Here is a 15,713-nt window from a genome sequence, read left to right as displayed (position 1 = left end):
ATGGATTATTGATTCAGTAACCTCCTGAGTAACCATGGCAACAACACTGTGTCCCAGTCATGCCATCACATTTTGGTGGAAACTGAAAATATCTGAGTTGGAGTTTCAGGGCCAGTGAACAAATAAAAGTATGAATTATGTTTCTGCAGTGTTCAACAGCAATGTTTCTGTAGTGTATAAACTGATAGAAGTTCAGAAATACCCAGAAGAATGAATTATGCCACAGTACATATTATAATGACATATTCAGCCATTTCAGCCACGTCATTAATAGAAGAGCAATTAGTGCCTTGATTTGTGTTTTCAGCTTAAATAAAACAAAACGAAGCCTCGCACATAGAAGATACAGAAAGATGTACAGCCTTTTGAGTTTTCATAAAAGTAAAACTTATCGCAGAACTTAGAAGCAAAGAGAAACTAAATTAATAAAAGTTAAGAGCAAGTTTTTATAACTACATAAAACATGATCATTTAACTGTTAGTAAGATTATTTCACAGCTGAAGTAATCTTTTATTTCGACTTCACAAGTTGCTCATTTAATGGTTGCCGACAACGTTTTTCTCTTCCAGTTGCGCTTTAGAAAATCTTCAGACAAACAGAGAACATAGTTTTCTATCTGCGACTGTTACAGCCTCAGCAGGGCTTCCTGTGAATTTAGCCTTGTGTGGATGTTCCTGCCGTCTCTCCTGCTTTAGGCGCCACCCTTTTTGTACAGCTGATTCTACTCAGCAATTAAGATAGAGCACTTAAGTCCAGAGAAATGGTGAGCTCTGGTGCCAGAGAGGCTTGTTGGTTTTGCAGTTAGTGAGCTGTGTGTGGGGTGGCTGTATATTCCTGCTCTGTGGAGAGGAGTGTGTTTCAGTGACTTTTCAGTTTAGAGACCAACTCCTGGGTTTTGTTTTCTTTCTTTAAAAGTTGATAGCGGCTTGTCTGTCTCTTTTGATTTATTAATCAATTCAAATTAAATAACCTTTAACAATTTTGCCTCCTTGTCTACTTTTTTAAGCTGGATATTTTTTGTTACTTTACCACATCCCTTGGACTTTATAGGGGAACGTAACAGTGACCTTCACTTGTTTTCTTACCTTTACCTTCTACCATCATGTGACAAAATATTCTGCTCTTCGCAGTTGTGGACGTTTGCTTTCTGATAACAAATTGCTCTGTTTTATTATAATAAATTACACATTGCCTTTCATCACAACAAATCTCCCACAGTGGACAAAGTAATCACAAGTCACATTTGCAAACATTGCAAACAACAAGTCAGGGAAAAATTGTAAAAGCACGATGATGCAAACAAACAAAAAACTGGGATCTGGAGTCATTGACGCAAGTTGTAAATATGATTACAGTCTCTACAATATTTGTCATGGCACAGGCAGTTTATAACTCTCTTATAAACTGCACACATATCCACTGTAGATCATATAAATGTAGGGGAAGGGGAAAGCACACGTCAAAGGGAGCAGAGTTTTTAAATGTTGGAGTTTAGTGATTTCGTTTCCAGCGCAGAAACTGTGACTTGTGATTACTTTGTCCACTGTGGGAGATTTGTTGTGATGAAAGGCAATGTGTAAACTTACGATTTTTACGGTCTCTGCCTGCCTCCTTCAGTCCACTCCATCCCTCCTCCCACACAGGACTGGTGTTATGATGGTTACAGCAGTATGATATTTATCTATAAATAACACACATAGCTTCAGTAAAGTCTCCTGGGATCTGGAGTCATTGATGGAGCTTCTTCAAACAGTCTTGCAGCAGTCAGAGAAGATCTGCCGCTGAGAAGAAGCGAAAAGATATCCTCTGTTCACTGGAAAACCTTTCCTTTTATATAAAATGAAAGAAAAATCTAAAGCACGAGTCTGTGAAGTAATGAATTTATTCTTTTGATATCACAGAGGAAAGGTATTTCAATGGATATTTTCCATTAAGCATAAGGAAGTCAATTTCTTTTTAACCCAGCAACATCTCAGATTGTACCTAAATACAAAAACCGATACTGGAAATGATTGAAAAGATTTATGTCGTTTCACTGCTGTTTAGTAGCACATTAGGTGGATTTAGAGTCTTAGGATAAATGACCTCGAACATCTGCAAAACCCCTTTTTCCTCTGTGAAATGAAAAGGTGAATTTTTTGAAGCAGAGCTAGTTTAATGATGGTGTTTTTTATGTTTGTTTGTTTTTCTTCTCAATATACGCTTTTGATCTGTGACGCCAAGATTCAAAGTGCATTTACATGCCAGTAAATACCATTATTACAATGACACCAAGGCACACATTATACAACAACATGTAAATAATTTAACTCGGAGACTTCCCCAGCCTTAGAGGAGCATTGAAATGAATATTTGGGTGCAGTTAATATAACATCAGCTTCAAGCTGCACTGATACTTCGGAAAGATTTATTTTCCATACACTCTTTATGTCTATGAATAATGTATATAATGTATAATAATGTGTATATTATCTTCAGATGATTCATTTATCCTTTAAATTGCTCTTATAACTCACAGGAGATGGCATAGTCTGATGAGTGTTTTACACTGATGCAGAACAAAATACTGTGTGGAGGGAAAACATACTAGTTTACATATATATAAGTATGTTTTTTTTCATGGGTTATAATAACAGTCTCAAGCAGAATTAGTCAGACAAAAGCAAACGATTTCTGATCAATGTTTACATCAAAATGAATCAATAGTAGAAAAAAAATTCTGTCTGAAACTGACCTCTTTATTTTGAAACTTTGACCATTTTCCTTATATCTGTGACAGTATACAGCAGAAAATGGGAAAAAGCACAGTAGATCCCCATTAATTAATCTTGTTATTTTTCACTGTCAAACTAAAATGATCTTTTTTTATCATTTATTTCTTCCATACAAAAGTAACGTTTACAAGGCAAACACTTAAATGCTCGGTTGCTAGATCAGCAGCAGAAACACATTATGTTCCTTTTTCCTCAAGGTGCTGCTGTTCTGTTACTCTTTGTCATGGTTCTCGTGGGATCTGTTAGTTTATTTATTCATTGAGTGTTTTTTTTTCTTTCTTTTCTTTCTTTGTTTGGTTATTAGATGTGTCTTAATGGTAGTTACTTGTCTTGTGATTTGCTTTGAAGGTTATTTTGTAGTGATTTCACGTCCTGCTTCTGTTGCTTTCGGTCTTTTTTTCCCATTTGATTTCACTTGTGTTTCCCTTCTTTCTTTCCCCTTGTCCTTGTCAGATTGTTGTTTGCACTCTCTGGGGTTTCCTACTGTTCCACACGATTATGTTTATTTATTTATTCATTTATTTTTTCTGCTTATTGAATTAACATAAAATAACAATTTAAAAAAAGCATTTGTTCCCAATTGGTCGTTTGGGGTGTTTTTTGTCAGTATTGTCTGCATCTGCATCCTGCATCAGGATCTTCTCTCCAGCTACACGTTACAGTCTGCTCTTAAAATGCTTTAATCAAAATGAATGCAGCATGGTGCTTTTTCCTGTTGCTGATATGGTCTCTTTACTTGCAAAAACGTGATGGAAACTGGGATTTCTTCCCCTGGTTTATACATATCTCTCTCTCTCTCTCTCTCAGGTGTTCTCCCAGTCGCTGTGAACACGGTGGCCGCTGCAGCCAATCCTGGACCGTCTTTCACTGTAACTGCTCTGACACCGGCTACAGCGGAGCAACCTGCCACAGCTGTGAGTCACCTGACAGCTAAACATCAGCACATGACAAGTACAACAAGTGAGGGCAAATGGAGAAAGATGGGGGGAGGGGTAAGAGGGACAGATGAAATGCAAATGAGGAACAGATAGCGTGTCAAGCAAGATAATGAGGATGTTTTTCATCTTGAATAATTTAAACTAGGAGGGGGAAAAAAACAGGGAAGGGGAATGGCAAATCAATCAAATCAAATCAAATCAATTAAAAATGCATTGGGTGGGTTGGTTCAGTCAAAATTATTAAGTTATTTACAATATTAAGTTATATCCAACATTTTACATTGGTAACACAAAACTGTGATTCCTGTCGTTATTGTGTGTGACAACCAAAGTAAACTCTAAGGGTGGTATTGTAATTTTTTTTTGCTGTTGCTACTTCCTGCACACTCATATGGTACCACTTGTCAGTGAGGGAGGCTCACTCTGAAGTAAACCCTACATTATCCCCCTTTTTGACTCTAACTAAAGAAAGCTGAGGGTCATTTCCCCATAGACCTCTATACAAATAGACTTTGTACACCTCAGGAAGTCACTTCCTGCTGGCCAGGTTTAAAGCACTTCTGCATCAGCTTGGTTTTTGACACCTGATTTGTGTTATTTACAATCCTTTCACCTGTTACATACTAACATGTGATGAGTATGGAAGCCCCAGAAGCCTGCCATTCAGATTGTCAGCCGGCCTAAAGAAAGATCACTTGAAGGAAAGTAGAAGAGAGCTGAGCATCTTGTCTCTGATGGTGCATTAACTGCACTAATGCTCAAAATAAGACAAATAAGAACTATCTTCAACTGTGACTCTGCTGTAGAAAGAGTCTGAGAATAAAAGTATGTAATTTAAAATTAATATAAGTATTTGTTAGAGAATAAATAGTGACAAATACCTGCTTAGAAAATATTGTTTATCTGAAGGAAGATGAAAACTCTTGTGTGATCTTCTGACTGCTTGCGTGTCCATAAATCTTTATTATGGAATCAAACTTTAAATGAGGTGTCCCCTGAGATCTATTTTTATTACCTGCACATCTTTTCTCTCTATAACGCCTTTTTGTGTATAAGGTGATATGATGGAGGTTAATGAGACTGTAGCTGTGACTAAAATACCAAAGAGGGAATAAATAAATAAAACCGTGACAGTGAGTTGAGCTTGCAGGTGAGATTTAGTGGCTGTGTGCTGAATGCCTCGAGTCAAATCCTCGAGACTAAAACAAGGAGAGTTTCCCACACGGTTCACCTATGGTCTCATTTTTATTTCTGATGTTTCTTTGAAAACTGGTCTCTAACCACACTCGGGGAGTGTGAGGAATAAAAAGCCTTTAGCTGTGGAGAAGAAGCGAGATAAACAGGAGAGCAGAGTGTGGGAACTTTCAGATATGGATTTGAATCTTTGACTGCAGAAGATGTACTGTTGCGTGCTTGAGACGGAGATGAGAGGAAGACTTATGGAGACACAGAGAAAGAGGCGAGAAGGTCTGATAAAGTTACATTTATTGAGGCTGTGTATTCCCATCAGTCATTACTGTCATCTCCAGTTGGATTAAACTTTAGTTTATGGGATGCCGGTGCAGAAAAGGAACCTCCGATTATTTTTTTCTCTCTGATCACATGACTTTGATTCAGTTGTGATACATACATATGAAGCAGCACCCACAGCATAGTAATCCTCCACAGTGTGTAATCTTCATCCCCTCGCAGCTCCGGTGGGTCAGCGTGTTGATGTAGTTCTCATTATTTTCCTCCCAGCTGTGTACGAACAGTCCTGCGAGGCATACAAACACAACGGCAACACGTCAGGACATTTTTATATTGACGTGGATGGCAGCGGACCAATCAAACCACAGCTGGTCTACTGCAACATGACAGGTGACACACACAGACTCACACATGCTTTTACACCTTGCCTGCCTCCCATCATCACTGAACCTTTTTTATGATTGAGATGATGACATAACTTTAAATGATGTCCCCGCTTATCACACCCAGATCCCCATTATTGTCCACCTTCATCTTTTTTTATTTCATCCTAGACTTCAATCACTCCCTCTCCTCCTGTTTCTCTTTCACTCAATCTTTCATGCCCTTTGTGTAATCATATAAATGAACTATGATAACATTCTTTACCTTTCTCTGAATCACATGCTTACTTAGTTCTTTGTTTTTACTTTTCTATCTTTGTCCAACTCATTGACGGAAAGTGAAAATTTACCGCCTAGATCAGTCACTGGGCGATTGCAAGGCTAACACTAAGAATAGGAGTAACACACTAACTTAACATGCATGTGTTTGGAAGCAGCATGAAAAACATGAAAAATCCACACACAGAGTGAGCTGAGCTGAAATCACCCACTCATAAAGAAATGAAAAAAAAAAAAGTATTACTTTTTATGTTTCGTCAATTATAGCGTTAGACATAAACATTAGGAAACAAGGTCAAACATTTACTATTGAAGGACTGGGAAATTTATAGCAGTCAATAGCACTGATAACCATTGCACCTTCATGTCACCACTTTACATTTATACATCAAATATACATTAAAAAACAAAACATAACTGCAAAACTTAGCCGATGAATCAGCTGGCTGGTTTGCAGAAGATCAAATGACCATTAAATACTTTAGATCAACTATTTGGATAATTGATCTGTTCCTGTTTCTTCCAGTAAAACATTCCCAAGCTCCAGCTTCTAAAATTTGACATTTTACTTTTTTTCACGTAGCATCAAAAGGGCAGTTATTTGTTAAAAGAATAGTAGCAAGAATGAAAGGGAAGGTTTACAGGACCGTGGTGAGACCTGCTATGGTATATTGTTTGGAAATGGTTGCTCTAACAAAAAGACGGGAGGCGGAGTCAAAGGTGCTAGAGTTGAAAATGCTAAGATTGTCTTTCTCTCCTGGTAGAGGATTAGAAGTGAGAATCAGAGGAAGAGCTCAAGTTGAGCAGTTTGAATGGAAATTTAGAGAGTCAGGGTTGAGATGGTCTGGACATGCGCAGAAAAGGTATAGTAGATATTTTGCACAGCAGTAGTTGAACATGGAGCTGCCAAGAAGAAGAAAAAGAGGAAGACCACAGAGGTTCATGGATGTAGTGAAGGAGGACATGCAGCGGGTTGTTCTGACAGGAGAGCATGGTAGTGGATCAAGGGAGATGGAAGCAGATGATTCACTGCGGCAAACTCGAAAGCAAAGTGCTGAAGGAAAATATGAAGATCCAGCATGAAAAGGGAAGCTTCATCAGCTCTGTTGCATCATAGCAAAAGATTTTGTGGCTAAAAACTCCCACTCAGCTCGAGTCCTTCTGTGTTCACCTGTTCTTCCTGTGGGTACGCCGACTTCCACCCACAGATTAAATAGCGATTCAAACTTGGCTGTAGGTGTGAATGTGGGAGTCTGTGGTTGTCTGCATGACGCATCTTACACTGGAATAACTTCCAGCCACTCCACGACACTAAACAGAAGGACCAAAATGGAGGTATATCTATACGAAAGTAGACGACTCTTGAATCTGTGCTATTTTCTAAAAAGCAGAAATATAATTGTCATCCATTTCACTTTCTTCCATCACAGGCTTATTTGTGTAGTTACATCATGCATATATTGCTAATTTCACAGTCTGGCTACTTAGATGGTATTTAAATGGTACACATTCTAGGAAAGAAACTTTGCAGTAGAGCTTTATTGTAATAATAATAAATGAGTATAAATTGCACGCTCATCTTTCCCACCAGAGGAAAACACATGGATGGTGCTCCTGCACAACAACACTGAGCTGACCCGAGTGCGACCCTCTCCGGCTGTGTCCCAGCATTCGGTTCACTTCGACTACTCATCTCAAGAGGAGCAGCTGCTGGCTGCCATCAGCCAGTCAGAGCACTGCGAACAGGAACTGTCCTACCACTGCAGGAAGTCCCGCCTCCTCAACACTTTGGGTAAAGATTTGCTGTTAGTTGCAGTATAACATTATATGTCTTTCTTTATTATTCTGTAAATGATTATTCTGATGCTGCTCAGCTGGAACAACTGGAAGTGTTGCAGTGTAAAAAGCACATAGCTATGAAAATGTTTTTCAACCTGCAAACACTAAACTCTTTTCTGTAGCATGAAGTCTGCCTCTCCTTGGCTCGCTGTTCTTTTCCCATTTGCTGCGAGGCAAAACATTTCTTGTTCTCAGTGCTTGATATTGACTATGTATTTCCCTCTCTGAAAATAGATACTAGTTTATCAGTTCAGTTTCTGACAGCTTTATCTTAGACAACTTGAATTGCGTTATCTGTTGCTGCTGAAATTTTCTTTATGTACGTTAAACTTCAGTAATTCTCACTATTTAAACATCCTATGTAATCCTCATCCCTGTAATGTTTAAATTGTAGTTAAAATATTGGCGTTGAGGTTTTAACTTGCTTTTTCCTTTGATGTGTGTTAAGAAAAAACTGGCAAATAAGACAAAAACTTGCTTTTAATTAATGTGTTTGGGTCAAAAAGAAAAAAATCAATAAAAAACTTGATTAGGCTGACTCTGTTCAGCTGGAGCTCACCACATCATACTCTCACTCTCAGCCAGAGAACAACAAACTTACTTCACTCCTTTCTTCAAACTTAGTTTGGTTGCAGGGATTTTCTTGTCTTTCACAAATGATTCAGAAACATTGATTGTTCAGGATTTGTTAAAAACCTCCCCCTTTTGGAATGAGTATCGAGTTGGGTTAGTGTTTTCTTTTTTTGTTCATGTGTTTTGTTGTGATTGCATTGACTCAGAGGCGGTGAGTATTAGAAACAGAATTACAATTACTTTGATCCCTAAGTTGCATTAAATTTGTTTTAGTAGCAGTGGATTCAACAGATTATTCTTTCAGAGTCTGTGTAAAAGAGCACCCGAACATTGTTCGGTGTTGAGAAATAAAAAATAAAAACATTGATTTAACTTATCAAACGCTGGTCTCACGGCAAATTGTGATGAAATGCGATGCTTGTGAGGGGCAACCTAGCAAACTGATCTTTTTCTAAAGCTTTCCAAAAAAAACTAAACAAAAAAAGGAGGAAATAAAACAATTAACCCTCTCAGGCTCAACTTAAGTTTTTGTTGCTAATGCACAAAAGAATACCTGCAGTGATACTTCTGAGTAAAAACAACTCATAAAATATGTATGTGTGGTAATCAGGTTGTTAGCTTTTAACTGTTGCAAATCTGCAACGCCTGCATTGAGAGGGTTAAGAAAGAAAATGTAAAATATTGCTCACATGTGGACTTCAAACTTACTTAGAAGAAGTCCTTTGAGTTTTGTCCTTTCAACAACCCAAAAGTGGTCAAGAAATGTCAGCCTGTAGTAACGAAGCCGACTGACCCTCAGAAATGTCCGTCAGGTGTCTCAGCTAACCAGATAAACAGTTTAGTTTTCTTTTGATTGCTACCCATCCAATGCAGATCAGTGGGAGTCTTGAAAGTTTTTATCAATTCAGGACCTATAATGGAGTATATAAGGGAAAGAAACTGAAGAAACTTTTGGTCTGGTGGGTAATAGAATGATGGATGAAAGTGGGGAAAAGTGGTCGAAAAGGAAGAATGAGCGGAGAAATAGAAGTTCCATTATAAACTCTCTGGCACTCCCTGGGAAAAATAAAGGAGTGCTGACTCAGCAGAGACATCTCCAAACACCCTCTCGCCATCTCTCCACCTACACTCTCTCAAAATGTGAAATACATATTTCAGCTTATACTGTCATCGTCCTCAATATGAAAAACAATATATTCAGTGTTAGGGTTAGAAGCTGGCAAGCATCCCTCCGCCTCAAACACTAGCTTTGTCTTTGGAGGATCATGTGGGCTCTTTCCATGCCGCACTCTATTTTCTCACAGCCCAGTCCATCTTGGGCACAATATGGCATCCAAAGAAAGTGCAATAAGTTATGTGTTGTGCAAATGGCAACATCTTAGCCTGCATTTGAAAATTGTGCTTAAAATTTTGAGACTCAGTTTTCTTTTAAAAGTTTGAAATAATTCATGACATTACAACTCCCACATAATACTTAGTGGGTTTAAAATGACCAATCAAATGACTGCAAGCGATTCTACAGTCATTCGATTGGTCAAATGACTGCAGGGGATTCTGGTACAGGTCAAGGCTGTTCTCACAGCAGTGTTTAAATAAAAAAGTATAATTTAAATAAAGTGAGATTAATATTTTTTTTTCTGCTGTAATTTATCTTTGCTGACTCTCTTCTAGTCTGTGAAGGTTCTCAGTCATCCAGGTCATCGTAGTCAAAGGAGCTTGCAAAGAAAAGCGTCTGGACTTCTAACTTAAAGAAGTCCAGACGCTTTTCTTTGTAAGCTCCTTTGACGACTCTCTTCTAGGTTTTTCCCACCAATATGGTCACACCTCCTGCGCTTATATGTACTTACATGGAAAAACTAAGGCTGGGAGACCAATAATAAGACTGTTCCCTGCAGAACAGAGCAGATATCAATGACAGCAGACATGACTCTAAGTCATGCAACGCTAAAGGTGCTGCTGGGTGACAAAGCGGCTTGCAGATGCTCCAGAATTCTAGGAAAACTAAAGAAAGCTAATAAATCTAACAATCTTGTCTCAAAAAGAGATTATTTTCTCTTAAAGGAGGATCCCCCTTAAAGCTGAAGGTCATTTACAGAGAATAGTAAAATGCTTTTATCACAAAATAATCCGTCTAGTTGTTGTTTCATTTTGAATTTCATGATTTTATAGAACCGGACACTTACATAGGAACAAAAATATCCAATTTAATTTGATCAAAAACACCCTTCCAAATGCAAAACCTTGTCTTTCCATCTCCTGCTTCTTTTTTAGGCTCCGTTTATTGAAATCAGTGAAAACAGTTGTAAGAGTGAGATTTGTCTGTTTCAAGCATTGGAAGCTCCACAGGTTTTCCCAGTTTTCTGAAGATTATTTTTAAAAGGAGGAATTAGACTGATGGTAAATTAAAAGTAAAAAGCCTGTATTTAGAAGGCACGCATGCTGTAGTGAGAGTTCTGATATTTCCCGAGGTTTGAGTAAAGGATTTGCAGAAGTGCATCAGTTGCAGTCAGCTAATTTGGGCTGGCATTGAGAGCAGCAGGCTGAAGTTAAATAAGATGTGCTCAGTCTTTGAGAATAAAGATAAACATTTCTTTGATTTGACAGGAAGAATATCTGTTAGTGTAGGAAAATTATACCAGTTATGAAATGGAAGACTTTGACATTTCCCAATGTGTAAGCAGTCTAGCTGTAGTTTAGATATTAGAGATGCACTGAGTGAATTTTTCTTGGCCGATTATGATTTTTATCTTTGAATTGAGGATGTGGATTTTAGCCAATTCCAATTTTCCTTATCAGAACAATAACTGACAGGATATACAAAGAAAACTAAACTGTTACTCTATGCAGTATATTATTTTCACAATTACAAAAAAGTTCAACTTTACAGTTTCCTCCAAAACTTCAAGTAAATCACAGCATCTTCTCTCACTGAAACAATTGAAAACAAAATGCTTTGCTACTGGTGGTAGAAGGCAAGGCAAGTTTATTTGTATAGCACAATTCAACAATAAGGTGATTCAAAGTGCTTTACAGAGACATTAGAAACAAAAACAAATAAAAAGCATGATTTAAAATTGATTAAAACAAGCAAACAAACAAAACAGTATATAAAATCAAAACAGATAAAATCAGAACAGTAGATAAAATCAGTAGTTAAAATGTAAGTTTTGAAATTTAAGCTTAAGTGCGGATTTGGTGCTTTATTCAAATGCAGCTGAGAACAGGTGAGTCTTCAACCTGGATTTAAATAAACTGAGTGTTTCAGCTGATCTGAGGCTTTCTGGGAGTTTGTTCCAGATATAAGGAGCATAATAGCTGAGTGCAGCTTCTCCGTGTCTGGTTCTGACTCTGGGAACTGATAAAAGACCGGATCCAGATGACCTGAGGGATCTGGATGGTTCATACTGGGTCAGGAGGTCATTGATGTATTTTGGTCCTAAACCATTCAGAGCTTTATAGACCAGCATCAGAACTTTAAAGTCTATCCTCTGACGGACAGGCAGCCAGTGTAAGGACCTCAGAGCTGGACTGATGTGGTCCACTTTTTTGGTCTTAGTGAGGACTCGAGCAGCAGAGTTCTGAATGAGCTGTAGATGTTTGACTGATTTTTTTAGGTAGACCTGTAAAGATGCTGTTACAGTAATCAAGCCTACTAAAGATGAATGCATGGACTAGTTTTTCCAGGTCCTGTTGAGACATCAGATCTTTTATCCTTGATATATTCTTGAGGTGATAGTAAGCTGACTTTGTTATTGTCTTAATGTGTTTTTCTAAGTTTAGGTCTGCATCCATCACTACACCCAAATTTCTCGCCTGGTTTGTGGTTTTTAGATGTATAGATTGAAGTTCTCTGGTGACCTGTAATCGTTTTTGTTTGGCACCAAAGACTATTACCTCAGTTTTGTTTTTGTTTAGCTGGAGAAAATTGTGGCACAACCAGTCATTAATTTCCTCAATGCATTTACCAAGAGAAGTGAAAACAATTAGCTGAAGATGAGCTGCTATTCAACCACCTTTACCCAACACATTTTACCTTACCAAACAAAAGCAGATGCAACAGATTTACGTAACAACTCTCCATAATTTGTCTGATAGCTGCTTTGATTCTTTGCTCATTCCGAGGCTGCTGGCTTGGAGCTGGATCTGAGATCTGCATAACTTTAACTTTAGCCACTTTGATTTATGGGTGTCTTTAAAATGTTCATGTTCAGCAGAGTCGGGATGATTTAGGTTCGATTAGGTTTGTTGTTGAGAACATTTTGCGGCAATCTCCTCACAGTTTGATGAACTTTGTGTCTTCACTCAAAATAAAGAACTTCTATGCTAATGATGTGTTAGCATGCATCTATGAGTTTGTGTATGGCTGTTTGGCAAGACTGACATGAACTGGCTCATAATGAGAGATCCATGCGACTGACGAGCCAGTGCCTGGAAATCCCTGGCTGTCCATCTCAATTAAATATTTTTAATTTAGCCTTTTGATTGCGTCACGGTTTTCAACTCAGCAATAGGTAAAAGAAGTAGAAGGATAAACATTTAACAATTCCTTAGTTGGTGTTATTTAATAATAATAATAATAATAGTAGTAGTAGAAGTTGTAGTAGTAAAAAAATTTAATGTTGAAGCTACACATGAACATGATTGTGTGTTTCAGAGGGCTCTCCATTTAGCTGGTGGCTTGGCGGTCCAGGTCAAGGTCGAGTCCAGACTTACTGGGGAGGAGCTCATCCAGGAAGCCAGCAGTGTGCCTGCGGCCTGCAGGGCGACTGTGTGGATCTACAACACTACTGCAACTGTGATGCAGATCGCCTGGAGTGGTACTGACCTTTAAAAATTCATAGGCATTATTATTACTTTGTTCATTTCATGCCAGGTTTGCTCTCTCAACATTATTTCATAAATTAAATTATGGTAGCCCTGCCACAGTCCAACATTAATGATCCATTCTAGTTTGAGGGGCTTCCTCCTCTCTGTGGTAACTTTTGGTTGGTTTGCCAGTGATTTGTTTGTACTGGAATGAATTATTTACAGCAGGGGTGGCCAACCACATGCCAGTGTGCAGGGTTTTTTGTCTAACTAATCAACTCAGCAAGTGAGTTCGCTAATGAAGTCTTCTCTGCTAATCAGACAGGTGGAGTTTGGGTTGTAAAACAAAACCTGCAGAGTCTTGGCTCTCAGTAGCACACTCAGCTCTCTACCTGTAATTTAAAAAATGCAGCATCAGCAGGTATTAGGTATGTGCTCTCTCTTTTGGGCTTAGATTTAGAGTTTGTATGAGCATTTTTCAGGTTACCTCCCATGCATTTAAACATTACTACCTGTAACGATAACTGAAAAAACGTAGGTACACCAAAAGCTGTAATTTCTAAAAGATAAAAGAAAACACTAAAGTAGGCAGGTATTTATTTCTGATCAAATTCTTGTGTTAATCCTTTCAGATTGTGGGATTCATTATTCTGAATATGACTTATTTTTGAATACACGGACAAACAGACTTTCTAGCCTCGAGTAATAAATTATTGCTCTTTACTTACCGTCCTTCATGCTGTGAACAGTCCTGCTGCTTTCATCACACTTCACCTTCTACTTTCTCTCATCTCGCTGTCAAGCTTTCCAGCGCAGACACAGGCTTTACAGATGTGCTTTGCGAGTATGCCACTCATTTCCAGTCTTGGATAAAATTCTCACCTGACAGCGAGACTGTCTTGTAGATTATCTGAACATGTGTGTAAACGGACGCCGCTGCTCATTCGGCTGTCTGTCTGGAGAGCGCTTTTGGAAAAGGCTGTCACAGAAACTGGCGGAGATGGAGTGTTGAGTGTCAGGTTGGATATGATACGATCTGTCTCACTGTTAAATTGTCTTCCTGAAAATTTGTCTTGCACATAAAACAGGTTGTGGCAGATTATTACAGCAGTCTAGACTTTTTTTCAGCGGTGCCATTTGCTTGGAGATTTATGCAAGCAAATTAGCCTAATTAGCATACATGTCAAAGCAGTTAATCCCAATAAAAAGTAATTTGTCCTTTTTCATGGTTTTTCTCATCTTCTTCCCTCTCTTCTCATTTTTCTTGCTCCTACTCCAACTTCCTTTTTCATCGATTCCTCCTCTTTCCCGTTTTCCTTCCTAATCATTCTTCATGTGTTTCTTCTCACCCTTGTCTCCTGCTCTCTCAATCTCTCACCACCTTTTCCTTCTCCCTGCTTACTTTTCTTCATCTCTTCTTCCTTTCTCATCTTCCTCTTTACAGGACTGAAGACTCAGGCCTTCTGACCCATAAGGACACCCTCCCGGTTAGGTCTTTGGTGCTGGGTGACATCCAGAGGCCAGGGTCGGAGGCTGCCTACCGGGTGGGACCACTCCGTTGCCATGGAGACAGTAAGTCTCCATAACTGCTTGGTTACAGCAGACGGAAAGCTGACAAAAATCATCCTATTTATAGGTTTTATGTGACCACACATCATTATATAAATGACCACCTGGAAGGCAAAACAAAGCTCTGCCTGCCAGTTGTTTTTTGGTTGTTGTTGTTTTTATAACAGGTTTGTTTAGCCAAAATTCTGGATGGTTGTTAAATAATATGCACTAATGACTTGCCGTCAGTGTCCTAAATCTGCCATACCAAATGTCCACATTGCACAAGTATGCCTGTCTGCAAACTGTAGAATAGAGCAGCATTAAAGCTTAACCATTTAATCCCAGCCCATGTATTTTAATTTGTTTAAATGCTGAATTTGGGCAGTGTTTTTGGAGGTGTTAAGCATCAATATCATTGGTTTAGACGAGTTAAGTTGTGGTCATGCATTAATTTGGACTGGTTTCTGAAAAGTTAACCATCTACTTAATTGGTTTGGACAGCTTTGAACAAGTTTTAACATTGTTTTCATCGGTTTGGACAGTTGGTAGGAAGGGCTTAACGATGATTTCATTGGTTTGGACAAGTTTCACTGGGATTAAACATCTATTCCAACTGGATATGTCCCATTTTAATCAAAGCCTAACCTTTGACACTGGAGAATTTCATGGTCTTCACCGTTCTGAAATGGTGACATTTTTAACCAATCACGAAAAGAAATACATAAAGCAGTCTGTTTTATTGTACACTTTGATCCTGGAAGCAGGTTACAGATATGATTTGTCTACAAGATATTTTTAAACATGATGATGCTCTGACTTGGACTTTGCTCTTTTTAGAAATCCAGAAAGTCTATTCAAACACGTTTGTTTCCCTGCTTTTTAGAGGTGGTCAGATGTTTGTGAACAGAAACAGAAGGTTGACAAGCTTGTGGCCCATTTTGGGCAGCTTGTTGGAACTTTCCCTTGAGATCTCAGTCATGTGACACAGATCTATAAATTCTGGAAGTAATGCCATTTCCTTAATGTAAAAGATGCTGAGTACTAAATTTAAAAAAAAAATAGACTAGAAGTTTTAGTATCAAGCTTAGAAAAAAGGATT

General features: G+C 38.3%; 1 protein-coding gene across 2 annotated transcripts in view; it reads left to right on the top strand.

The window, feature by feature from the left end:
* The window catches only part of LOC146553148 (contactin-associated protein-like 4), a 150,338-nt gene that overhangs the window by 97,596 nt on the left and 37,029 nt on the right, over window positions 1-15,713 (top strand). For both annotated transcript variants that reach the window (XR_014889419.1, XM_085253689.1), the window contains exons 11-15: window positions 3,583-3,689; window positions 5,454-5,573; window positions 7,437-7,637; window positions 12,912-13,074; window positions 14,508-14,635. Coding sequence is in view for 1 of the 2 variants with exons in the window: in XM_085253689.1 (XP_085109815.1) it covers window positions 3,583-3,689; window positions 5,454-5,573; window positions 7,437-7,637; window positions 12,912-13,074; window positions 14,508-14,635 (719 nt within the window). In the remaining variant the exon portion in view is untranslated. The remainder of the gene's footprint in view (window positions 1-3,582; window positions 3,690-5,453; window positions 5,574-7,436; window positions 7,638-12,911; window positions 13,075-14,507; window positions 14,636-15,713) is intronic.

This window comes from Mchenga conophoros, linkage group LG18 (genome assembly GCF_057382185.1).
Source record: "Mchenga conophoros isolate Kocher_MC1m ecotype Shallow Benthic linkage group LG18, M_conophoros_male_GT1.1, whole genome shotgun sequence".
NCBI lineage: Eukaryota > Metazoa > Chordata > Actinopteri > Cichliformes > Cichlidae > Mchenga > Mchenga conophoros.
The sequence above is the reverse complement of the archived record's forward strand: the minus strand, read 5'-3'. Positions and strand labels throughout refer to the sequence as shown.